Source organism: Halichoeres trimaculatus, unplaced genomic scaffold, assembly GCF_033239565.1.
Source record: "Halichoeres trimaculatus isolate MK-OKI-2021-1 unplaced genomic scaffold, fHalTri1.1 fHalTri1_scaffold_5, whole genome shotgun sequence".
Taxonomy (NCBI): domain Eukaryota; kingdom Metazoa; phylum Chordata; class Actinopteri; order Labriformes; family Labridae; genus Halichoeres; species Halichoeres trimaculatus.
The window spans coordinates 8574661-8600918 of record NW_027437183.1 but is presented as its reverse complement, the minus strand read 5'-3'; the positions used below and the strand labels follow the sequence as shown (position 1 = coordinate 8600918).

General features: G+C 39.9%; 1 protein-coding gene across 5 annotated transcripts in view; it reads left to right on the top strand.

Moving 5' to 3' along the window:
• Positions 1-26258, top strand: part of wdfy3 (WD repeat and FYVE domain containing 3) — a 133820-nt gene that overhangs the window by 39340 nt on the left and 68222 nt on the right. For all 5 annotated transcript variants that reach the window (XM_074669350.1, XM_074669348.1, XM_074669349.1 and 2 more), the window contains exons 5-13: positions 5930-6160; positions 7387-7579; positions 7770-7956; positions 8044-8210; positions 15822-16298; positions 16716-16826; positions 19492-19685; positions 23916-24187; positions 24410-24607. In XM_074669350.1, the coding sequence (XP_074525451.1) occupies positions 5930-6160; positions 7387-7579; positions 7770-7956; positions 8044-8210; positions 15822-16298; positions 16716-16826; positions 19492-19685; positions 23916-24187; positions 24410-24607 (2030 nt within the window). The remainder of the gene's footprint in view (positions 1-5929; positions 6161-7386; positions 7580-7769; positions 7957-8043; positions 8211-15821; positions 16299-16715; positions 16827-19491; positions 19686-23915; positions 24188-24409; positions 24608-26258) is intronic.

Genomic DNA, 26258 nt, shown 5'->3' with positions numbered 1-26258 from the left:
TGCTTCTAAAATTCCCATTTCTTTACAGCAGCCTCCATGATGCTCACAGCTAACAGTATAAACCAACACTCACATGTCACTGCTCTGTTTTTTTCTGTTCAAAGCATGTTATGATTTACTAATCCCTAATGGGTTACTTTTCATTTGGTTGATGGATAGAGTTCATTCTAAACCAAGCCTGACTGACTGTGCTGTACTCCATGTTGAAGGTGCCAGGGTCTTACTTCTGAGTGCAATCACAAGCTGTCAAATGCAACTGCAGTCCTTCAGTCATTTCAGCTCCAGTAGAGCTTTATTTTTTATTTTGAGGCAACCTTGGCAGCTTTTAAACAATCATGCACCCTCCTCCAGAGTGAACACAGCTCTGAAAAAGTCTTTTTCATACACAGAAACACGTATAATTCATTTTCAGTACATGCTCAGAAAGTTAATGTAGCTCACATCCAACCTTTGAGCGATGCAAGCAGCTTCTTGCTCAGATCTCGGTTGATATGAAATAAGAAAAAAAACCTGTTTCAATCAATTTCATAGATCTTCATTCTGTTTGTGAGCTATCCCTTTGTGCTAACCACCGATTGTTCTTTTGTGTCTGTGTCACGATACCCAGAGATCACTTGCCAGGCAAACCCTGTAGTCAGATAAAAGCTTTTTGTTTTGTGTAAGCAGCATTCATCCTCCCTGTTAGACGATTTCTCTGAAGAGCACCTATATGGTTACTTATATTTCACATAAAGCCCTGTGCAGATAAAACTGCTGGAGAGAGAAACTGAGCTGTCACATATTTATTCTGCAGAGCGAGCTCTGATTTCTTGTTGACAGTATCCTGACAGTGTGTCACTGCAGGTTGAACCTTTTAACACACTCAGGAAAACAACTTTAACCTTAAAGTTGAGTTTGTAGGACATGTTCTGTGAGGATTCTGAGTGCTGTGGGTTAGTAAACACTTCATCTCTGCTAACAACATCTCAGGCTTGATCAGTTCTATGAAATAAAAGGTCAAAAACGTCTGTCACACCCTCTTATCTTAACAACTGTTCCAGCTAGCTGTCTAGTCTAAGAGTCAGAAATCAAATGGGAAACAGAATGAACATTAAATTCTTTGACATGGCTTAACATAGGATCACAAAGCCTTTAGTTAACTGCTGTCAAATAGGTTTGCTAAGAATGGCTGACTATAGCGGAGCCAGCACCACCAGCCTTTAGCCTTACCTGCAGGTTAAAGAGGGGTGTTATTGCTTTTAAGGGCTTATACTGTCTCCATGGTAACCCAGAATAACTTAACAGCTCAGAAAATCTCAATTTCTCTAATACTGGTGTTTTAGATGACCCTTGTTTTAGCCTCCGTCTTAAACACAGACTGACAGTAGTTGCTGTCTCTTTAAGGCTCCCCGTCCCAGAAACCCCCTCCTCTCTGATTGGTCAGCTTTCTGGGGACCTGTAAAGGGGTAGAGATATGGGTCAACTTTTATGTTCAAGGCCCAACCCTCCAAACAACATAAATTTATAACCCCAGCACTAAATTCAGACCCCACTTTATGTGGTTGACAAGCCTATAGTTCCTCGTAAAGATGCTTGTTCCTAGGGAGAGTTCCTGCAGTTGAAAAGCACCAATACTGCAGATGTTGGACCTGAATGTGTACAGCGAGGCTGTTTCCAACCTAAGGCTTCAGGCAGTGACTCTATGAGCTTTGGAACTCATATTTAAAAGAAATGTTTTCCCTTGCATCTAACACATCTGCAACAACCTGTAAACAATGGCTGACCCTGCCTGCATACAGTAAGTGTACATAACATGTCCTTTAGAGTCTTGTTTCTAGCTCTACTGTACCGTGGAGACATCCAAAATCTCCACACTGTGTAAGAGAAACATTTAGGGGTGACAGTTTTGTTTTTGTTGTCCCTTTTTATACACACACTCTGTGCCATTACAGCAGAGCTGGTTTAAATTATTGATGAATTACTTTTGCTACAGAGCTGTATTCAGTCCAAAGAGCAAAGAATGAACCACTTTAGTTTGTGTCTCAAAAAAAAAAAAAAAAGCTCCTGTGTCTTTCTGATAACAGTTACAGCTTCATTATGCCACTGAAAAGATGTTTTATATCAAACACACACTGAGGAGAAGAAATCCAGCAGGGTGGCTCATGCTCCTGTTTGTTACTCTGTGTGTGTGTGTCAGAGAGAGACAGGGTTTAATGAATCTGTATTCCTTCCCTCTGGTGTCTCACACAGTAAAACAAAGCACTCTCCGGGCAGCTGGCCTCCCATAAACCTGACGTCAGCCCTCCTCTCTTTAATGCTGTCCCTCTCTACCTCTTCATCTCTCCCTCATTCTCCCTCTGCCGATGATAAAACAGCAATATTCATGTTTGTTGCTCCATCTCCTCTTCCTCCCTGCTGTGGTCTGCTTCTTTTACAAGACGGCCTTCACACACTTCCTTTGTCTCCTCTCTCTATCAGTAAAAATGGGTTTTCTCTAACCTTGACCCCGAAGCTGTGGCGGGGCCAATATGTCAAAGCCAATAACACACACACACAGACACACACACTGGTGCGGCTCCAGTCTTCCATCATAATGACTCACTTTGATCCAAACATTCATCTGTGGACCTGCTTCCATTCTCAGTTCACTATCTTGCTTCTTTTTTTTCCCCCTCTTCCTCTTCTACAGCTCCTCCTCTTCATCGATTAGTTGAGAGACAGTGCGTGAGATTGCGTGTATGTGTGTGTTTGTGTGAAAGAGAAAGGAAGAGAGTATGGGTGCCCCTCGTGCTCTGTTATTAATCCAACTTTCCTCTGTACTGAAGACAGAGCTGGAGTAAATGGGAGGGTCGTCTGCTGTGTGTGTGTGTGTGTGTGTGTGTGTGTGTGTGTGTGTGTGTGTGTGTGTGTGTGTGTGTGTGTGTGTGTGTGTGTGTGTGTGTGTGTGTGTGTGTGTGTGTGTGTGTGTGTGTGTGTTCGTATGAGAGGTTGTCTGCGTTAGAGAAAGAAGAAGCAATATAATTCATCAGTGTGAGCCTCTTTCCTCTGTGTGTGTATGTGTGTGTGTGTGTAGGAGGCAGCGTTTGATTATCCGAATCATCCGCCTCACTGAGCACAAAGCCCATCTCTTTCTCCAGCCATTTTCCTCGCCATGATGACAAACACACACACACACACACACACACACACACACACAGTCGCACATGTAAAACCCTCAAGGCTATCTCTGATGTTTTATTTTTCTCACAAAAACTCGACTTTGAATCATAACTCGACAACAAAAATAGCCTTGAACCAAAACACAAACTGTTTTTATCTATGAGTTCAGCTTAAAAGCCGAACACTGATTACGTGTGTAGATTTTGATGCTTCTGTGAGGAACGTTTGCTTCCCTGAATGTTAAAGCATGGAAATGGGAAATGGTACAACTAAACACAATACAGTAGAAAAAATACAGCGAGACATATGATATTATGACACGATACCACTCAAGACAATATGAGACACAATGTACAACAACGCAAGTCAGGACACTATACGATAACATATTGACTTATAGAATTCCTAATTGTAAGAGCAGGTTACTTGCAGGTAACACAAAATGATTTGGTGCTGTACAGTCTGATACAATACTCAAGAATAAGTTACAATGAAATACAACTTTATACATTATGTCACAACATCACAACACATCAGTGGTTCCCAAACAGAGTTGTCACATATCACTGGAATTGTGAAAGCTAGGCCAGGATAACAGTGGTACCAGCGGTGGTAGATTAATTAGGGAAACTGCAATATGCCCCAAATTAGGTACTTTTAGAGGTACGACGTCTGCAGCACCGAGTACCTTTTCACGTAAAATCAAATGGTACCATGTTCAGGTACCTAAACGCATTCTAGTGACTGTGAGGGAGTGGAAGAGTAGACGATTTTTCCATGCTGGACATGAACACAGCATTGCAAGGTGAAATATTGAAGCCAGAAATAATTTTATTTTTAAACAAATCAATATTTATTACCACATAAACACACAAAAGTACCGAAAATTGGTATTGTTAAGTGCCCATACCATTTGCCAGGTACAGGGTATCAGTACCATATCGTTTCAAATGTCAAAGGTACCCATTCCTATGTGCACATAGGTAGCTATTCTAATTTTCTGACTACCAGCGAAGTTAGGTCCTGGGCCAAAGATTCTGGGAACCACTGAGGTATGTCATGATTTGATTCAATACCTAATAGTAAAGCCTGGCTCACACTACAGGATTTTAAAAATCTTATAAGATTCTGAAATCGGGCTGTATCTCACACATAAGGAGAATCTTCACAGATCATCTTGTCTTAAATCTTAAGCACGTACTAACTACAAGATTTGAAAATACTGACCAGCACACACTACAGAATTTCACCAAGATTATTTGACCAGAGAGAGTGATGGACCACATGTGCTCAGTTGTTTGATCTGAGGTTTTTAGAGCACTGGTGGGACAGGAGGAGAGAGAAGCGGAGCTGTCTGCAGCGGTGCCTTTCATCCATTACGCGCACGCAGAGGGACAGAGGTGAAACTGTTGCTGTATCAGCCAATAATGGCATGATCTCACACCGATCACTTATAAAACAACAGTTCGCTACTGTATGAAAATGGCGGGATTATGTGTTATTTTTAAAGGCATTATTGAACTGGCTCGAGTGGGCCAGTGGAGCGCGCAGTCAGCTGACCCGGACCCTATCAGTTGCACTTTGAGCCTGCGCTTGTTGTCTGTTGTCCAATCTCTTGTAAGGGGGCTCACTCTCTCTCTCTTGGCTGTTGTCATCCTCAGTGAGAATGAATGTTGTAATCATCCAGATAAATATCAAACATGTTGGAAAATTATCGGGGCGGCTCTAACGAGTCTGTGAGACGATCGTGGGGCTAAAGATTCATCTGTCAACCGCTCACACTAGAAGATAATCTTGCCCTAACGTCGGGGCCGATTTTAGTCCCCGACCAGATTTCTTCCCCGATTGTCGGGAGGACTGAATCTGGGTTAAATCGGGGCGAGAATCCTGTAGTGTGAGCCAGGCTTTACCTGACTATAAGAGTCAGGTTACTATTAGGAACTAGCCAGAGACATAAAGTATACAACAGGCTTTGATACAGTACAAGACAGTGTAACTCGACATGAAATGACACAATTCAAAAAGATATGAATATTATATTACAAAACTTTTTGGTTACTTGGTTTTAGGGTTTGAATCTGGTGGGTGATGATGAGAAAAAATATGATACAAAACATTTAGGTGTGGTACATAGAAAAAATAACTGAACTGGGGGGTACAGTACAGTACAAGGCACCCCCTGATGATGACATTTGGACTTAGCTATTATCGGATAATCGATTCATTACAAAACAATCATACCACATTACAGCGCACTATCTACTTACTGAAGAACAGTCACAGTATCTCAGAAAAGAGGTGGTGTCACAATGTTGTATGAATGTTTTGTCCCACCCCTATTCCCCTGTGCTGAAACCTTGTTCATACTCAGTCTGTCTTCACCAGTGTTGATCTTTTTCTCTTCTTTTGTTCCTCCTGGACTTTCCTTTGTCTCTCTCTTTGTTCTGTTAAAATGTACCAGACCTCCTCCTGCACATCAGTTTGATCCAGCTCAGACTTTTGGAGTCTGTTCAGAACTGAGTACATTGTAGCAGTCGGCTATTCAAGAACAACAGAGCTTAACATGACATTATTCCTCATTGACAAATCAGTATTCTACAAATTAGTTCACATAATGATACAGCAGATGTCTGCTGGTCCTCCTCTGCTCAGATGGTTAAAACATCTAGACACAAGTCTGTCTCAGGAGTCTCTTTTTAGCTCTGTCTGGACTCTCCTCTGAAGTGAACGTCTCATTTATAATTCACACTCTGTTTTTGTGCTCCCTCCTCTTTTATCTCTCCCCTGTCAGAAAACGGTGGACTGCATGACGACCATGTCTGTCCCCTCCACGCTGGTCAAGTGTCTCTACCTGTTCTTTGACCTGCCTCACATGGCCGAGGCCCCGGTAGTCTCCACCCCGCAGCCTCCTGCACCACCTCCACCCACACCCACCCAGGAGAAGACCTCAGGTCAGGTGCACACCCAGCCGGAGCTGCCCCTGGCTGACCGCAGGGCGCTGCTGCAGAAAGTCTTTGTCCAGGTAAGATGACACCTCTCCAGGTTACTGTGTTACTGAGAATAAAAGAACAAAGAGACTAATTTCCACTAACTGATTTTATCTGTGAGGCTTATAAAGATTCACTTAGTCTTTTAGTTGTCTCCTTCACAAAAAACTAAAGTAAGATCAAATATTGAGTTATTATACCAAAAAACTACATTTTCTGCCTTTTTTCATGTTTCATTGAGTTTTATATTTTACTTCTTAAAGGAATCTCTGACATTTTCTATCAACACATAAATAAGTCTTATAAAGTCCATGTGCAGAACCTCTACTTAGCATCGAAAGATGTTCATTTTGACCTGCAAAGAGATTATAGATATGCTGAAAACAAGCTTAGAGCCAACTCTGGGTCAATGCATCATATTATTGTTTAGCATTTATCAGAGTTGCTTTACAAATAAAATAAAATGAAATAAAAAACTTTGGAGCTTGTTTACCAAGTAATTCAATCCAGCAGGCTTCAGATTCTTTTTAAAGAGCGTCTGTTGATCACACACATTTTTTGAAATGATTCTTTAATTTTAAACAAGTATTCATGCCATCATGACTTGGCTCTCAAGACGAGGTAAAAGGGAGTTAAACACTCAGATAAACTATGAAATGTTGACCTACAAAAAGAAAGAGTTTATTTTAAGGTTTACAACGATAATAATGTGTGTGTGTTGGTAAATAAGTGTGTTAGTGTGTCAGTTGTTGAGCAAGTGGAAGGATGTGTGGAGCATGTTGTATGTTGGAAACTACAAACACCACCAAAGCCAGATAAACAGAAACACGTTGCTGTGTGGAGATCCCCAGTGAGAATGAGACGCAGGAGTGAGTTTACTACCTGAGAGACTGGCCAGGTACTCTGAAATCCCGCCCTCCAGCAACCTGCAGGGACAAATCACGTGACCAGCCAAAGAGCAGGAAGAAAACAAAACAGCAGAAAGAGGGCTATCACTACATGAGCGCTTTTAAATGTCCTTCACAAGTTCAACTCAAGTACCAACCTGAGAGCTTTCTGTTTTGATGCACCAAAGCCACAGGCTCTGAACGCTTCTCTTTCTGTTTGATGAAAGAATCAAGCCTGACTCAGCTGTTTTCTTTTATCAGCTGATTTTCAGATGGATAACTTCAATCAAGCAATCAGTTCAATTAAAACGCAGTACACACTTCAGTTAAATGCCTCTGAGCTAAATCCATGTCCCAATCCTTATCTCTCACAGATCTTAGTAAAGCTCTGCACCTTTGTGTCCCCGGCGGAGGAGCTCGCCCAGAAAGACGACCTGCAGCTTTTGTTCAGTGCCATCACCTCCTGGTGTCCCCCCCATAACCTGCCCTGGAGGAGGAGTGCAGGGGAGGTGCTGACCACCATCTCCAGACACGGCCTCAGCGTCAATGTGGTCAAGTACATACATGGTACGACCAAATAGCCAGGATATTTTCTCTACATCTTGATAAGATTTCTCCTGAAGTCCCAAGTCGTCATGCAGTATCGTCTTTAGATATAGTCAAACAAGCTGAGTCCAAAGATTCAGTCATATGTATTCAAAGCTTCCTTCAGTTTTCCCCTGCTAAACATGTCTGCCGTCTCCTCGTCTGTCCACAGAGAAAGAATGCCTGGGTACGTGTGTTCAGAACATGCAGCAGTCAGACGATCTGTCCCCACTGGAGATAGTGGAGATGTTCGCAGGTCTCTCCTGCTTCCTCAAAGACTCCAGCGATGTGTCTCAGACCCTGCTGGATGACTTCAGAATGTGTCAGGGTTACGCCTTCCTCTGCGACCTCATGCTCAGGTACGGATCAGGTCATAAATTTGTGCTGTAGCCCTTTAACTTTGTTTATGATGCAGAACTGATACAAGCTTCTCACTCTGTATTCAGGCTGGAGCAGGCAAAAGAGGACGAATCCAAAGATGCCCTGAAAGACTTGGTCAACCTGGTCACCTGTCTGACCACGTATGGGGTGACAGAGCTGAAACCTGCAGGACTGACGACAGGAGCTCCCTTTCTGCTGCCCGGCTTTGTTCTCCCGCAACCTTCTGGGAAAGGTACGTTCAACAGCATTACAAACAGAACTGGGTGAATTGCAAAGCATAAAACAAACAACTTTTTTTAGGTGATGTAGTTCTTTTAGTTTAGTGTTTTTGGGGAGATTTGATATCTAAGTGATGTTACAGGAAAGTTTTATGGTTTAAAGAAGAAAACAAGAAGATATCTGACTCATTTTAGAAAATTCAAGGCTGAAACATGTTGGCCCACTGAGTAATAAGCAGGGCTGCAACTGATGATTATTTCAATCGTTGATTACTCTGATGATTACTTTTACGATTAATCAAATGCACAATCGTAAAGTTCGCAAAACGGAACATGAGCTGTTATTTTTTTTTGATGATTATTGTTTGCTTAAATACATATACAAAGAATCAACATATTTGAACATGGTTTGAGCTTATCAGATGCTACATTTATAGAGTATAAGAAATGACATGAATGTATTGTCACTTAAAGAATCAACAGTATGGGCAAAATTACAGAAAATATATTATGTCATCACATTAAGAACTTGTTGGGCCAAAAAGGCAAATAAATAAAAATGTGTCCTCAATCTTTTCACCTGCAGGTCAAATAGTTCACCCCCTCTGCCCTACCACTATCTGTAGCAGCTAACGCTAATGCTAACATTGGTTTAATGAACTCCTTGTGGTTTTCAATTGGGGTGATAATTTAATAAAAAGACAAAACAAGTCCTAAAAGACAAACCAACCATTTCACAACATATACAAGAAGTGAATGTGGTATTTCGTAGCTAATCGCCTCGCTGTTGAGCCCCCAGCTTGTCATTGATGAGCCCAACATGTTTGTGTTTCAAGAGCTGGATCATTGCAGTTGTACTGCCGTGCCATGCAAGGTCATTTTCGCAAATGTTACATTTAACTTGCTGTGTACTTTTACTTAGCTTGAAATGCTCCCAAACTAATAGGTACAGAATCTGGTACATCTACACTCCAGTCCAGTAGGTGTCGGTAATGCACCTTCAGCTACTTGCCAACCGCTTAATAATCCAACAAAAAGGAAGAAGACAAATTAAACTGTCAACAAACTAATACAGTAAAGGTGCAGCACTGTGCATAAATAATGGAAAAACGTTTTACGTTTGTACTAATCTATTTAATCGATTTAATCGTTTCGTCGTTGCAGCCTTACTAATAATACAAAATATTTCAACATCAATTCGTCTTTCAGTTGACTTATTAAAGCAAGTTGCTCTTTTCTGGATGGAGTTTTCCTAATGAAATGAAAATAAGTCACCCCAAACCCAGAGCAAAACTTTCTGTTGCATGCAACAACTCTGCTCAGTCAGCTATGCACTTCTCATCAAGTTATCCGTCTTACGATTTGATTTTACTTTACGTCAAGCACTGCAGCCTCACAGAGCTGCTTTCCTACTCTCATTTTGCTCTTAAAAGCAAAGTTATGCAAGGTTTTGTTTATTTATTTATTTATTTTACTTGGCAGCCTCCCACAGCACAAGAGTGAAATTTACTCTCACGCTACATCTGAAAAGCCCAGATTTTTCTCCTGCAAGGACACGCTCTCTCTTTTCATCTCCTTCATCAATGCTCCCCTCGCCCTCTTTGTCTCTGTAGTTTCTTCCTGCTCTGCTGTGCAGCTCTGAAAACACTGAGCTAAGACAAGTTCCCGAACATGTTGATGTTCAGGGCTTTTAACCAGAAAACAGTCACAAAATGCGGAAATCTTCCCTGACTTTGTACCAACTCTCCATGAACTACATAGAGCAAAAAACAGAGTCACAGATGAGAAGTGGGAGTCAAAGATGCAACATTTTGTGTTCCAGTCAGTATGATTCTGGGGCTGTTAAGGCAAAGAAAGTTTCATGTTGCTGATTTTACAACGGACATTAAAGATGAAAAGAGATGGCGTTTGAAGCAGATTTGATGTTTCTTCTTTTATAGTTTTTTATTGATATATAATTAAGCATTCATTATACAAATTCCTTTTCCATTCTATTATATTTACACATACGTAGAATTTTGTGCATCTTCTTTTGTTGCTTTTCAAATATATACTGTTGTACATATTCATTCATATTCATGACTGTTTACATTTTAAATGTGTTTAAATTTTTTTATAACATCCACATTACGTTACATCACTGGGGCTGCAATAAATGAAATAAGAATGAAAATACATTGTTATTTTAATGGATTATTATTTGCTTAAATATATATACAAAGATACAACATATTAGAACACAATTTAAGCTGATCTGATGCTAAATTTATAAAGTATAAAAAGTGATATGAATGTTTTGTCACTTAAAGATTTGACCGTATGAGCAAAATATGTAAACACATTATTATGTCATCAGATTAAGAACTTAGTGGGCCAAAAAGGCAAATAAATAAAAATGTGTCCTCAATCTTTTCACCTGCACATCAAACGGTACATCCCCTCTGTCCTACCACTATCTGTAGCAGCTAACGCTAAAGCTAACGCTAGTTTAATGAACTCCATGTGGTTTTTAAATGGGGTGACAATTTAATAAAAAGACAAAATGAGTCCTAAAAGACATACCATGCATTTCACAACATATGAAAGGAGTGTATGTGGGATTATGTAGCTCCTCACCTCGCTGTTGAGCTCCCAGCTTGTCATCAATGAGCCCAACATGTTTGTGTATTAAGAGCTGGATCATTGCAGTGGCTAGTTGCTAAATGCTAAATAATCTGACAAAAAGGAAGAACACAAATAAACTGAAGACGACCAACACAGTAATGACGCAGCACAGTGCATCTTTAACGGAACATGGAGGTTGAAGGAGAATGACTGATGGCGGGGTTAGACAAAGTCTGCTCTTAATCGGGTAACAAATTCAATCCACTTATTCCAGATACGATAAAATTTGTCTTTGAATTTTTAAATTGTAGGTCAACTTCTCAGTTTTCAAGATTTCTAATATCTTTTCAAACCACTCATCACTTGTAGGTGGTAGAGGATTGGTCCATTTTAGAGTGATGGACTTTTTTCTAGCTGCCAGAAGGGCCTCCAATAACTTTTTTTCACTCCTCTCTTTTATGGAAACAGTATTACCTAGATAAAGACCTTCAGAATTCAGCAGTAGCTGAGTGTTAAATAATTTTTCAAGTGTTTTATGGATTTCCTTCCAAAGCAACTTCAGTTTGGGGCAGCCCCAGAAAACATGAAAATGATTTGCCAACCCTGAACCACACTGTCTCCAACATATTGGACTTGGGTTCTTGTATTTTTCCTGATTATAGCGTCTTAAAGTATCTAATAATATTTTTCCAGCAATGTTCTCTCTAGTTTACAGAGTTTGTTGAGGAAAATTGAAAAGTGCAAAATTCTTTCCAACCTTCCACTGACTTTTTTGTCCCTGCTTCCCTTTCCCATTTTTCTTTAATGTGCAGTGTTGTCATTTTTAGATACGGAAGAGTTTTATGGTTTAGCAATACATTTCATTGGCATTGAACAGTATGCAGCTCTCAAAACATTTTACACTCTGTTGTTGAAAAAACTTGAGAAATTATACTTCTCATCGAAATAATGATGTAACTGTAGATACTTTAAAAAGTCATTCTGTTTTTGGCCATATTTGTCCTCCAGACTTTGAAAATGTGCAGATTAGATATTTCATTTTCATGTGTGATTATGCTTAAAGAAGTCAGGTAATAATTGAAAAAACACTTGAGTCAGAAATTACTTCAAGCAAGCATTTCTTGGATTCCTTATCTGGTTTCAAAGAACGATGTCCCAAATTTGTGACTTCAATATAGAACTGTCATTTTTATCGTCACAGTACGTGAACATATGACACCCATGGCTGAAATGCCTCAGACAGAAGCAGTTAAGAAGAAAGTAAAGGATCCCTTTTCTCTAAAAATAATCACCCACCCTCCTCGTCTTGAGGAAAACTTGGGGACACTTTGACAGTAAATGTTTGAGAGAGTGAAGACGTTCCCTTCCTCCCTCATCTTAGACACAGCCCAGTGAATTTGTGATCACAAACCGGCTTCTTAAATCTCCAAACTTCGCACAAACCCGGTTTCCCCCAAGCTCTGAAACAAGAGAGGCATCACTTGTGGAAAAGTCTTCATGTAAACCCCCCGCCTCTGTATCACCCTGTCAGATCTTAAGCCTTGAAATGACTTTGATGCTTGGCTGATCCCTGTGAGCTTAACCTGTTGACAGACACCATGGCAACTCTGCCGCCTGTCACACTGCTGGAGACGAATGCCTGAAGCCTCCTGCATACAAATGAACTCTTTGGAGTCCTGAAACGCTTTATCGGTGCACAGAATTGTCTTGGGCCGCATGTTTACTTCTGCTGCCTGAGAATCTGTCCCTCTTCGCCATCAGGCTGACTGATGTATGTAACCAAGCAAGAAAACTGAGGATATGAACAGAATGAAGTGAGAAATATGAAGCTCTAAGTTTTTAGGAACTCATATGTTAAAATATTTTGACACTTCTCATAGCCGCACAGACGGCGTTGTAGTTTGGCTTGTCACCTCTACCCTGTGGCTCCGTACAGCTTTCTCTGCTGCCTGCTCCAGCACCACTCACACATAATCACACACGCATGCTCGCACCCACTCACTTGTGTTTGCGCATCTAATGACAGCCCCAGCTGTGTGCAGAGTCATTACCAGAAGCCATGATGGTGTGAGGGTCTGCGTTCATGCCTAATTAAACCGCCACATTCACTTAGAGGCTGTGTGCGTGTGCGTGTGTTTTTTGGCGTGTGATGATGTGCATGTCAGTGTCATTTTCTTTGTTTGTGTTTATACTTGTGCGTCACAGTTTGTGATCTCATGTGAGTCTGTTACTTAACCAAAGAATGCAGGGATGAAGAGTATCTCACCGAATCTATCCATCCCTCTTAGTCTCTCTGCTTTCTCTATTTTCACATCTTAAGTTGAAGAAGAAATACTACTGGGACTGTTTTTGTTGTGTTTTATTTTTTTATTCTTTAAATGTATTTTTTTATTTTATTTGTTTATCTTCTTTATTTATTATTTATTCTATTTGTTTATTTATTTATTTATTTATTTATTTATTTTATTTTAATGTTCTGCTGCGGCCAAAAAATTACAATAAGTCACAGACACCTACATTGGTTGATTACAAATTCTTTGATTATGCTTCATGTTATCAACTTTACTCCAGAAACAAAAAGTGTTAGAAAAAATACTTCATTCTTTCAAAGATAGGGATGGGAATTGAAAACCGGTTCCTGTTATAATACATAAGAAATGTTTTGATCCATCGATATCGTTAGCCTTTGTGCTTAACGATTCCCTTATTAATTCTTCACAGTGTGCCAGAGCCACCGGGCCTTGTGTCGACTAGTCTGCGGCAGCTATCTTAGCTTAGCAATTCGATAATGTTTCCCAAGAAAACTCTGATTCAGGATTTTCAGCTTGTAGTTTTACTGAAGAACTGACTTCGTAAAGAAATGTACATTCTCTCAGGAGATTCATATTTAGTACATTCAAAATGGTATAAATCACCTTATTCACCAAAATAACAAAATAGTGCGAGCTTAATGCTAAAGTATATGGGAAACTGCATTGTTATGCTGGCAGTTGGCATATATCAGTATAACTTCAGCTTCAGAATAGAATTTCAACTTTCATCACAGAAACATATCACATCAACTCTTTGTAAAAAATACTGAGAATTTCAAATGTCAAAAGCTAACGGGCAATTGAAAGGGTCATGGCTGACTTCATAACAACAGAAAGCTTCCAAACAACTGAAACCATTGCTATAACCACTTTGAGACACTAGATGGCTTTCTTGAATTATTGATATATTACAACACAGTACATCAACGTCATATTGTGTGCAACTTTTACCTGTTTCTGAATAATTATGACCAGAAATATCCAGACTCAGGGACCAATTACATTTCATTCACTTACAGTATAAACTCGATTAAATGTTGTTGACACAGAAAACCTGTGAAGCTACTTTTTGTACCAAGAAAATTCACAACAGGAATCGACTCTGCAGATTTTGGGGTGGTAAAATCAAATTAAAAATCGTGTCATCTCAGATGTAAAAAAAAAAGAGTTTATTTACATCTTTTATGTATTTGAGTTGTTCAAAAGTTTTCCAACACTACGTGTTTAATGCACTTGTCTGTAGTTTGGTTGTAGTCCATCCTACTGAGCTAGATTTTCTGATGGAAGGTTGTTCAACATGTACTCGAGGACAGTGGTTCTCAAATGGGGGTACGCAAGAGCACTCCAGGGGGTATGTTAGATTAAAAAAATGTATGCTCAAAAAAAGCAACGAAGCAAAATTCCTTTAACACTATGTGTTCAGTCAATGTTTAAATAGAATATTAGGCTAGGTTATTTAATTTCATTAAACCCCCCAAAAATAAGAGTGTCCCTCAGACCAGGAATGTTATTAATAACACCGAGAGACACACTAATGAAGTCCACAAGTTGCAACTCATCCAAGTCGTGGTGATTTTTCTTCAGGTAGTCAACAGTTGCATGAAGCACATCTTCAGCAGCTTTTTTGAGTTTTTTTTTTTTTTTTTTTGCAAATCTTTTGTCTGAAATCAAGACTGTGTCTTATTTGTGAAGAAACGTTTATTTATCTATGGTTAGGTTAATTTTGAGATTTTTAAATTTTCTGCAAGGTATCTTTATCAGATATGCATCTGCCTCAGCCGACTACTTCAGATTCAAAGGAGCAGCTGATCAACTCCAAGCTCATGACCTTATCTCTCCATTCCAGTTACAACCCAAAGCTGAAGAACCACGTGGTTGTAGCCCAGCTCTCTTTTCAGTGATAATTTAGGATAGCACCTGCATGACCGCTGATGCAGCACAAATTCACCGTCTCATGCTCTTTTGAACTCTTCTTTTTGTGCAACTCCCAGAGCAGCTCAAACACCTTCAGTTGAGTCAACACTTCCAAAAATGAGACCATGGCCCCAAAGGGATCTGTAGTAACAGATTATTCTCTATAAAAAAGCTAGTCCATCATCGCTTTAATTCAGTTAAAAGGGAAAGTCCACCCTGGATTACCTCGAGTAACCCCGCCTAATAACGCTGAGGAAATTATTTTGAGAAGTACTTAACTCCTCAACATTCAACTACTGTGTTTTTCTTTTTCCCAACTCACATTAAGAACAAATGGGAGTAGCCTTTTGTTTGTTTTGCAGGTCAGAAGTCAAAACAGTACGCAGTGTTACCTTTCCAAAACCTGTGAAAAGGAAAGGAACATAATCCTCCTCCATGAGAGCAGTTATTTGGCACTGGATTACTCGTCTTTTTGTCAGTTTCTGCTCTTTAGGTTTTTTACACCTCCGAGGCATTTTGGTTTCATCTTATGTAACTTCAAGAGGGGTCTCAGATTTTTGCCTTTAGGCTGGGAAGGGAGGTTTTTGGGTCAAGAGGTCTCTATGAAAAGGAAGTACACTGATCATTTTGATGCACACGTGGCAGCCTTTACGAACACTTTAACACAGAAAGACACACAGAGACTCTGGTGTCGGCCATTTTACAATTTTTTCTTCTGTATCTGGTATACCTTCTTCTTTTTGTTTATTCATATTTATAATCAGTCTCTTTCTTTTTTTTGATTTTCTCCTCCAGGTCACACAGTACGTAACATCCAGGCCTTCTCCGTGCTTCAGAACGCCTTCCTAAGGGCGAAAACAAGCCGACTGGCCTGTATGCTCCTCGACGCCATAGGAAACATCTACGCAGCAGAACCTGCAAACTACTTTATCCTGGAGTCACAGCACACTCTGTCACAGTTTGCAGAGCGCGTGGCAAAGCTCCCCGAATCACAGACGAAATACTTTGAACTGCTGGAGTTTGTCGTCTTCAGCCTGAACTACGTCCCGTGCAAAGAGCTGTTCAGCGTCAGCGTGCTGCTCAAGTCGAGCACGTCGCACGCCTGCAGCATCACGGCAGTGCGGACGCTGCTGAAGCTGGCGCGGCACGACGCGGTGTTCAGTGATGTACTGCGGGAGGTCGGTCTGCTGGAGGTGCTGGTCAACCTGCTGCATAAGTACGCTGCCTTGCTCAAAGACCCGACAACACAGCAACCTCACAACAATGATCAAGGTGAGATGCTTCCTTCACTTTTTATTAGGTTTTTTTTTTCACTTCTTTAGGGTCGAAATGAGTTTAAAAAAGGCAATTCATCTGTTACCTTAGATCAGGCAAACTCAGAAAAATGTGACTAACAGGAAACTAAAAGTTATTAATTTATTTTTTTCCTAGAAAAACAGTTTAACTTGTTTTTACAATGACAAGTATTGATCTTCTTTATTCTTAGGCAAAATAAGGAATTGATTCAAACAAAATTTCAGAAAACACAACAGACTCAATCCTGAGACAAATTAAGCTGAGAGAAAAGCAGATTATAAAACCAGTAGAGTTTATTTCCTGCACACACATTTTCTGGTGCTTCAGAACTAGAACTGCAAGAATCCTGATCTCATCTGATGCTAACCTCTCCTCCTCCTCCTCCATCCACAGCTGACTGTAAAAACAACACCGTAGCAGAGGAGCAGAAGCAGTTGGCCTGGTTGGTGATGGAGACTCTGACTGTGCTCCTGCAAGGCTCCAACACCACCAACACCAACGCAGGTAAAAACACACACATTTTAAAGTAGTTCACCATGCTCATCATTACAAAGTTGGCCAGAATCTATTCTCATATTGACCCAAAGTGTGGCTGATGCAAATCAGCAGAGGCCACTCTAATACACAAGCGCTGATATGCTTGGTCTCACAATAACCTTAAATCCACTCTTAATACTTTTTGGGATCACTGCTGGGGGACCAAGATTACCTGCTGGAGGTTGGAAACTCATTGCCTTTTCCACTTTGTTAGCACGCTGCTTGATTCTTCTAAGGTGGAAGGATGCAACCTTCAAAATCACACTGGTTTAAAGACGTGTTGTATCATCCTAAGGTTGAAAAAATTAGATATGTAATGAGGAGCTCTGAAAGAAAGCTCTGAAAGAAAGTTCGCCTGAAGGCCGAGGACCCTATTGTTTTTGCTCCATTTCTTTCTTCTTCTTCGTCTTCTTTGTCTTCCTCTTCTTCTTCTTCATCCTCTTCCCCCCTCCACACTCTGAGCTCTAATTAGACCCCCCTAAACATGCTCAGAAACTCACCAAAATTGGCACACTCCTCAGGATCAGCAAAAAATCAGATATGATACCAAACTTGACCCCCAACATCCCATAATTTGCATTCTAGTGCCACTTAGGCACACTAAAATGTCCCTAATAGACAGTAGGAATGTTGTACAGAGATCAAATCAATGCCAATATGTTTGTCTCAATGAGATGCAAAAATCATACAATGACACCCCTGACCTATCTCAAACAGGAAGCCAGCAATTTCCCCTTCAAAGTAAAATTTCGCCTCACTTTTACCCTTTCTTTAAAAATGATCCCCTCCAATCGGCTTGAAAATTGCTGAGATGACAGACTAGACCCTGCTTTACAAAAGATTTTTGGGATTTTGAAGTTTTGGACTCGGTTTTTGAATTATGAACCCTCAAAGTCGATGAACCCCAAAGAAGCCCTCTTAGCTCCCTCATTTAGAATGAATAGGAGCAGAAGAAACAGCTCCACACAAGCTGCCAGATTTAGGCCCCTAGACAAAAAATTACAAGTAGTATTGCTTTAAAAATGAGATGGATGGATTCCTGACAAAATTTCCTTTGAAAATACAATATTTGTTCACTATGAGGAGTTGTTTACAAAACTTTTGTGAATTTCACTCTCGCTGCAGCAGCATGATGTCACACACTGATTTGGAGTTCAGTGCTGCTGGTCATGAGACTCACTGAAGGAGGGAAAATGCTATGTTTTTCTCACACACACATTATAAAGGGATGAAATCTGGACAATGTAGGTAAAACAACTATGATGGACTGGCATGGGGGACGGGCGACAGCACCGGGACCCGTCCAACGCTGCTTGCAGCTTTAATTTCTCTTCTTTTTGTAAATTTTCTGGCAGACTCCTACAATGAGGGTCTACTCATTTGGATTCGTGTCTTACAGGCTTTTTTTTTCTTCCTGTGGCAGTAAGCAGGAGGGAGTTGGATTGTGGAGATTGTTGGTTTTTTTTTCCTTTTTCTTTTGTTTTTTGTTGCATCTTTTTGTATATTGTCAAAATGTATAAAAAAAAAAATTAAACACCAAAAACACACACAAACATACACTTTCAGGGACATTCACTCAACCTGAAACACCTTTTAAAAAGTGTAAAACAAATCTTGTCAAAAAGTCCAAATGTTATCCATCCACATGTATTCACTTAACGGAGGTGTCCTCGAGTAAACCCTGACACTCCACTTTCTTCAGGTGAGCTGACTCTTGACCTTTGACCTTTCCTTTGAGATGCAGAACAAGAGGATCGATGAAATAGCTCCTTACATTTCCTCTAACCCCCTCCCCCTCCCACCTTAATCAGCCCATTATGGACTCACACACTCTGAGTGAGTGTGTATGTGTGTGTGTGAGCTGTAGACACAGAATGAGTCACAAGACGAGCAGCAGGCTGCACACCGACAGCTCAGAGCTCTCCTTGAACTTGATGATCAAGTTGCTTTCGTCAGAGAAGCCGGGATGATGCGTGTGAGATATTTGTGGCGCTCTGCTCTGATGAGCTTGATTACATTTACATATTACAATTTATTAGATTCACATTTTTCTCTTTGGACTTTGGGTACTGATTTTCGTATCTGTAGAGAGATTCAGCGACAAACATCCACAAGGTTTCAGCCTTTGAATGTCCAGGGTCAGAAGATGACAGTGATTAAGTTTACATTCTTCAGACATCACAAGACAAATTATTTTTGAGATGTTTTTTTATCATGTTTATATGATTAAAAGGGATTCAAGACTGACACACAATGATCACAAAGCATAAAACAAAGCGTTGTCTATTTGGAAAGGGAAGTCCCTTCTGTAAAGCCCCTGGTTTAGTCGTCTGCCTGCCACACATTGAGCTCCTCAAAAAAGAGGTGCTAAAATGGTGTGAACAGAAATAACCTTTTTTATGTCTCATTGTTTAAGTAAGACCACATTGCCATAAAAGCTCTCTGTACTCCACGTCGGCATCATATCCTGTCAAATCTAAAAGAGTAGGCTCTGAAGAACCAGAGAAGCTGTGTTTTTCAAGCACTTCTCATTAACCTTTTTCTAATCATTTCTTTGTAAAGTAGAATTCTGATCACTTCATTGTCAGCTGCTTTCTTAATTTTTCCTTCTCCTCCCTCTTCTGTCTCCCAGCTCTGTTCAGAGAGTTCGGTGGTGCCCGCTGTGTTCACAACATCGTCAAGTACCGTCAGTGTCGGGAACACGCTCTGCTCATCATCCAGCAGCTCGTCCTGTCGCCCAGCGGAGACGATGATATGGGAACGCTCCTGGGCCTCATGCACTCTGCGCCGTCCAGTGAACTTCAGCTGAAGACCGACATACTGCGGGTAACAAAACGCACCACAACACCACCTCTGCCTTCCTCACTGAGCGTCTTAATCCATTTTTGATTCTTATTCATTTTTCTGAATACTTAAAGGGTGATTCTGGGTTTTTTTTTCTGAAGCTGAGGGCAAGACTGGAAGCTAAACTAGTTTAAACACTTTAATTAGATTTTAATTGGGCACATTTACCTTGAAGGACACATTTAGCCGCTGTCTAAAACAATCCACCATACCAACCCAATGCTTGAAGTGTACAATTTCTGGAAAAGCAAACACCTTAAGATATCAACTACAAAGAAGAATGTTAAACGTTTTTTATTGGTCAAGTTTAGTTTGTCACAGCAGCTTTTAAATATCTGTTGATATACAATGCAAAAACTTCCATAAACTTATATCCAGGAAGGACTAAACCATGGTGCAGTGTGTCCCTATTTTGATATGAAGATAATCTGAACAACAACTTTACAAACTCTTTTAATCACGTGTCATAAAATTGTAATAACCAATACATTTTAAGTTTAGTCTCAATCAAGGCAGCAGCTGAACTTTTTTCTGCTGAGAGAAGTTTAGACTGATGAGGTAAGGGCAGAGCAGAGCTTCAGTTTCACTGGGAACACTGAGAAAAACCGTCTGTAATAGTAAAAATCAATATGCATTTAAAGCCTTGCTCGCTGTAATTGCTTCAGAGCGGCTGCACTAAGTGTAAGGTGCACATAAAGCATTTATACACATTCATACTCACTCACAGGAGGAGACAGTGGAGGCTCATTTTCTGAAATAAAATTGCATTTTTCAGATTCCCCTCCCTCAGACGAGGTAATTCTCACGCCTGCTGAAGGTTTGGGCTGGATTAACCCGTCAGCATTTTACTTCTTTCTCCTAATCAGGGATTTTAATTACCATCTTATAAAAAAAACTGAAAGGCTGCAGGGAACTTGTATCAAATCCAGTCGGAGTGAAATGAATTTCCCGCTGCTCGTCAGGAGGCTTTATGCACTGTTTACAGAAACACACTACAGATACACAAATAGATCTGAAAATTAATCTGATTAGCCCTGTGAAGAGCACATTTAACCCTTTAATCTCCCCAGAGGACACAGGCTGATGAGTTGAATTTAATCAGAGGGCCTTCACACAGTTGGTAAGCTTAACAACACAGACTTGGGGTAATTTCCCAGTTTGCAGCACAGGAAGAGGATGTGTTTAACATCCTGTGATTGGATAAAAAAAAACTCAGCTGAGTCAGGCTGTATTCTGATTACAGCAGGAAACAGTCGGCTCAGCAGAGCACTGTTTTTACTTCTCTTTATGCTTTTTTCCTCCACTTAAAATTATTCTCTTTGTAATAATTCAGTCAAATAAAGTGTCCTTATTACAGATATCATTTCAAGTTATGGTGACACAAAATTCTTTGCAGAAACTAGTTCTTTAAGTTCATTTTTCAGAATTTGTATGGCCGTTAATAACCCGAAAAGTCGGAGTCTTATTTGAAAAAAAAAACAGTGGAAGCTTCTACATGAACCCAGAAAGTTTTGGCAGTGTCATGAAGACTTGATTAAGGAGTGCCCCTCCAACACATTATGTTGTAAATGTTGTATGTAGGGCTGGGCTATATGGCATTTTATCCATATCTCAATATTTTTTGGCAATGCTACAATATCCCAATATATATCTTGATATTTTGTCTTGGCCTTGGGATGTTACTTGATGCGTACAATCAAACTAGAAAAACAACACTCAATTTGTATATTAATATTTGCTTTGATTTTTGATATTTATTATGTTTCCATTTTGATGTATGAACACATTGGACCTAAATTTGTTAGAAAAAATATCACAGTAGGTAAAAGTCTTACTTTTTCAATGTGGGAACCACAAACATGTGCAGCGACTCAATTGTTTAACTTAAAATGCAAACATCAATAGTAAATTTCCAACGCTAATGTACAAATTTAGCAAATAATTTCTCAAAATTAACTATTTGCATTAAAACAGGATATTTCCGGGTATTTTTGTACAACTATTTACAGAACCATCAAGTGTCAACAAGATTTTTCAGAATAATTGCCATGAATCGCCTCATTGCTCTTACACACTCTTACTTAAAAGCATTTTGACTAGACAGAATTAGAATTGATTCTTTTTTTAAAGTAAAGTTATCTGTAACTCTAGTTCTGTCCAGTCAAAATGTTTTTAGAGAAATCTTGAATTGGAATAACAGATATCCATAATTCACATTTTGAATATCCGAAATGATTCAGTAGATATCTTGAATGAGAAACCCCATACACATGAATGGCAAAAAAGTGACGTATTTCGCCTGCTCAAAATGACGTTGTAGATATCTGGAACGACAATTGTGGATAGGCAGATTGCGGATTTATGAAATGTTTGCTTTGTCTACTGGAAATGAATCACAGATATCTGCATTGCATACTCAGTCTTGCGTTTAAATGTTGAAACAGCTTGCCATACTATACAGAAGCACCCGCTATTACTGTGTCATCCAACACCAAACACGTGAGAGCACAGAACACATTTTGCTGCTGGTCATCTGACACATTAAATCCAAACCATCTTCAAATTATTGAGCATATCATTTCTCTCTGACAACCTAACTTTTATTCAGTGACTGAATCCGTCTCCATGTTGTCGCGGAGTGATGGAGGTGCAGGAGGATGGGTGTTTGTCATGTCACAGAGCAGAGACGCTGTGTGTGTGTGACAGATAGGGACGCAGAGAAAGGGAAAAGAGAAGTAGGAGCAAACTTATGGACCATGTGAAGAAATGTACTGCTAAATAATACGCAAAATGAACTTTAGCAATACAAACCATAGAGTCCCTTTTATATCCCATAGAAGAAATATAATGATATAGTTAAAATATTGATATTTTACCCAGCCCCGGTTGTATGTATATAATAAAGATCACAGCTGACAATCTGAAATGATTAAACTGATGGTTGTAACAAAGCTGTGTCCCCACTAATCCCTACACAGCATACTAAAATGTCAGAAATGATATCCTGTGCGGTCTTATATTATACTGTTATCGTATCATACAGTATCTGTTGTAACACAAAGAGAAATTACAAAGACAAACTGCATTGAAATGTTAAGACTAAACCTCCCGTGGCTCCCTTTTTGGTAAATAAACACTAAATTTCACCTTTCATCCGCCAAAGGTTGCCTGACATCCGCTCCCCTTTTTAGCAGCTAATTAAAAACATTTCCCGTCAGAGTCTGTGTGCTCTCAGGCTGTTTTTTAGATCCCACAAACTTAAATCTGGGTTAAAGTTTGATGTTTGAGTTTAGGTTGCAGTGAATGTGAAAAATAAAAGTTTGAAAAATGTAGACAGAGCAGTGAGAGGGAGACCCGAGGGGTTCCTAAATTTATCTCACCATGAAAAAAAAACTGAAAAAGATAAATCTGATGGAATGAGGTGGAACAAACTAAATGGCATAAAAACAGAGCCCTGCCTTTGCTTCTTGTGTATGCACATGAAAGAAGGAAGTGTGCCCTCCTTGGGTGTTCCAGGTGCACACATGGAAGGGCAGGGAGCTCCCACAGACTGATATGTCTTTTAGGGGTGGGAGAATAAATCCAGATAGTATATATTGGGATTTTTTGTTTGACAATATCAAAATAGAGATTCTTTGTCAAAAAAAATCTTCTCTATTTTCAAATTCAACTTCATTTCAGTCTTTGTTTATGAACTGGATTGAAAAAAAAGTTACCACTTTGCTCCAGTAGAGGGTGAAATGTTTCGTTCTGACTCACGTGATGTGCCTTTTATGGGAAAATATGGCTCCTGATATAGTCTGTAGACATGATCATCATCATTTAACTTTTTCACATGGTCTTGTGTTAAAAAAGCAAACTAAGAATGGCAATGTAAATTGAATCGGCACCCCAAAAATCATATTAGAATTGAATCACAAAAGTAACATATCGTCCCAGGGTTAGTATCTTTTGAAATAACTATATCATTACTGCTTTGGGAAAGTTGTTTCTTTTGAATTTTTTAAAATTGAAAAAAGAGCTGCAACCATCTTTGAGTCTTTTTTTTTTTTTTTTATAACTTTGTTTATTAGAGTTTTTTCAATAACAAGAAAAGAACAGATCTGTACGATAAGTTATATAACATAAAACAGGAAAAGGATGGAATAGTTACAATAATATCTTTGAGTCTTTAAAACAACTTGAATAATCAATGTTCTCCTTCTTTTTCAGGCTTTGTTAGCAGTGTTGCGAGAGAGTCACAGAACCCGCACCGTTTTCCGTAAGGTGGGCGGCTTCGTCTACGTCACCTCTCTGCTGGTGGCCATGGAGCGCTCACTGTGTCAGCCTCCTCGACACGGCTGGGACCGGGTCAACCAGAACCAGGTGTTTGAGCTCCTGCACACCGTCTTCTGCACGCTGACCGCCGCCATGCGCTACGAGCCCGCAAACTCCCACTTCTTCCGCACAGAGATCCAGTATGAGAAGCTGGCTGATGCTGTGAGGTAAGATATGTTCGACCTTGATATTATGGCCACTTTGTGGAAGATTTAAAGATTAATTTATGAGAATAAAGTAAAAAATGAAGTCTGTAGGTTTAACCTGCACATCACTTTAAAGGGACAAGATAAGCTGTGGAAGGAAAGAATTCAAGCACTGTTCTTGATGGGTTTTCTGTTTATTTCTTTTGTCTCTTTCAAGCCAAACTTTGTTCATGTTTCTCACAGACTGCTGGGCTGTTTCTCAGACACTAAGAAACTAGGCCCTACAGGCGTGTTCCCCTCCAACGCTCAGCCTTTCCAGAGGCTCCTGGAGGATGAGGCTGCGCCCGGAGGCTGTGCAGGAGACAGCGTCTGTCCCACGCTCAAACACTGCAGCAAACTCTTCATCTACCTGTACAAGATGGCTACCGACTCCTTCGACAGGTCGGTGATCAAAGACACAGAGCAGCCTTGATGTAAAACATCTTGAAAATTCACACCTCAGAATGAAATACCTCTGTTAAATGTCAGTTTTATCTCAGAGATGAAGTGAAACTACTTACAGAAAGAACTCAGTGTTCTTCTTATACCATGATACCATGAGCATGTGGTTTACGTTGTCCAGGAAGATTTCAGTCACATGTATTCTGCATGTGTCGGACCATAAATCAGTCCAAAAGGTTCAAAGCAACCTGGAAGTTTTTAGGTTTTAGCATGCAGTCAGCCCTTTGTGCTTCTATGAAACTAATAATGACATTGTTCATAATATTTTTGCTCTAATAGCGCAGATGAGTTATTTACAGTCAAGTGTTTGTCTCAATTTATCCAAAGTTATTCTGTGGCAGAGCGAGAAGATGTTTTTAATGTAGGAGAAAGTCTCAGAGCTCTGAGTCCCAGCAGGTTGCAGCCATATGTTCCTCGAGTACATTTCTGTATTTCATCTAGAACTTCACGGCTTTCCTCTAAAACTTCTTCATAAAACTCTTCACTTATTTTCCTCCTTATCACAAGAGACTCGTTCTTCCTGCTTCCTGACACTTGATGAACTTCTCTCTAACTTTTAAGATCCAAAGATATATCTGAGTGGAGCTACTGTTGGAGAAATGACTTCTGAGAGGACTCAAGTGACTTCAAGTGACCTAAAAATCTGTTTTAACTGAAGCTTCTGAAGAGCTTAAAGTCAGACTAGAGAGAAAAGGAAGGGAGTTTTTTTTTTCTTTTGCTTTTCAAAATAAATGTTGAGAACAAAGATAAACTGTTAGTACAAGAGCCAAAAATGGGTTCAAAAAAAGAGGTTGAGGAAGGGTTGGATTTTTTGAGAATGAAAGCTCCTTTGAGGAGTATTAGCTGGTTAGAAAGAAGGCTGAAATCATGTCCTCATGGAAATAATAAGTGTCTCCATTATTTACTTAAACAGATTGAATTTGATTAATCTTTTATCTTCTTTTTATTCGAAGCTGCAGTGAATGTCAACTTGAACCATCTCAGTCTGATACTGAATCTTGAGAAACATACAGAGAGATTTATGACCTCCACTCTAAGAAAGGAGCACCAGTCCAGTGGATGTTTTTAAAAGCCCTGTTTCCACCAAGCAGTCCGGTTTAGATCAGTACGGTTTGGTACGAGTTGGCTTGGTTAAGCCTGGTCCTGTTTGTGTTTCCACAGCCAACTGTGCCCCCTTGTGATAGGTGGCGTGTAAGCAGGATGCATGACGCCATAGCAGCGCAACACAGTGTACTAATTAAACCCAAACTGAACTGAACCGCTTGGTGCACTTTGGTTCATCTCGGCAAGGCACGCATTTTACTGAGACTAATCCTGTTACAGATCCCCCAAAAAAGGAGACGAGCTGTCCCACCTTTTGCTAAACTAAACTCATCAGATCCCAGAAGGTGGAGCTAACACTGCAGTCTGTTGATTGGTTGATTGAAAAAAATCGCCACTTACAGTGCAACAGTAGTTGTATTTTTCTTGCAGTCTTCTCTGAAACAAAACTAGATTGCACTGTCTAACAAAAAGCCACATGCCAATCACAAAGAAGATGAATTGCTGGATGTCTTCCATCGTTGATCTTTGTTTACTACTTTGTGTTTTT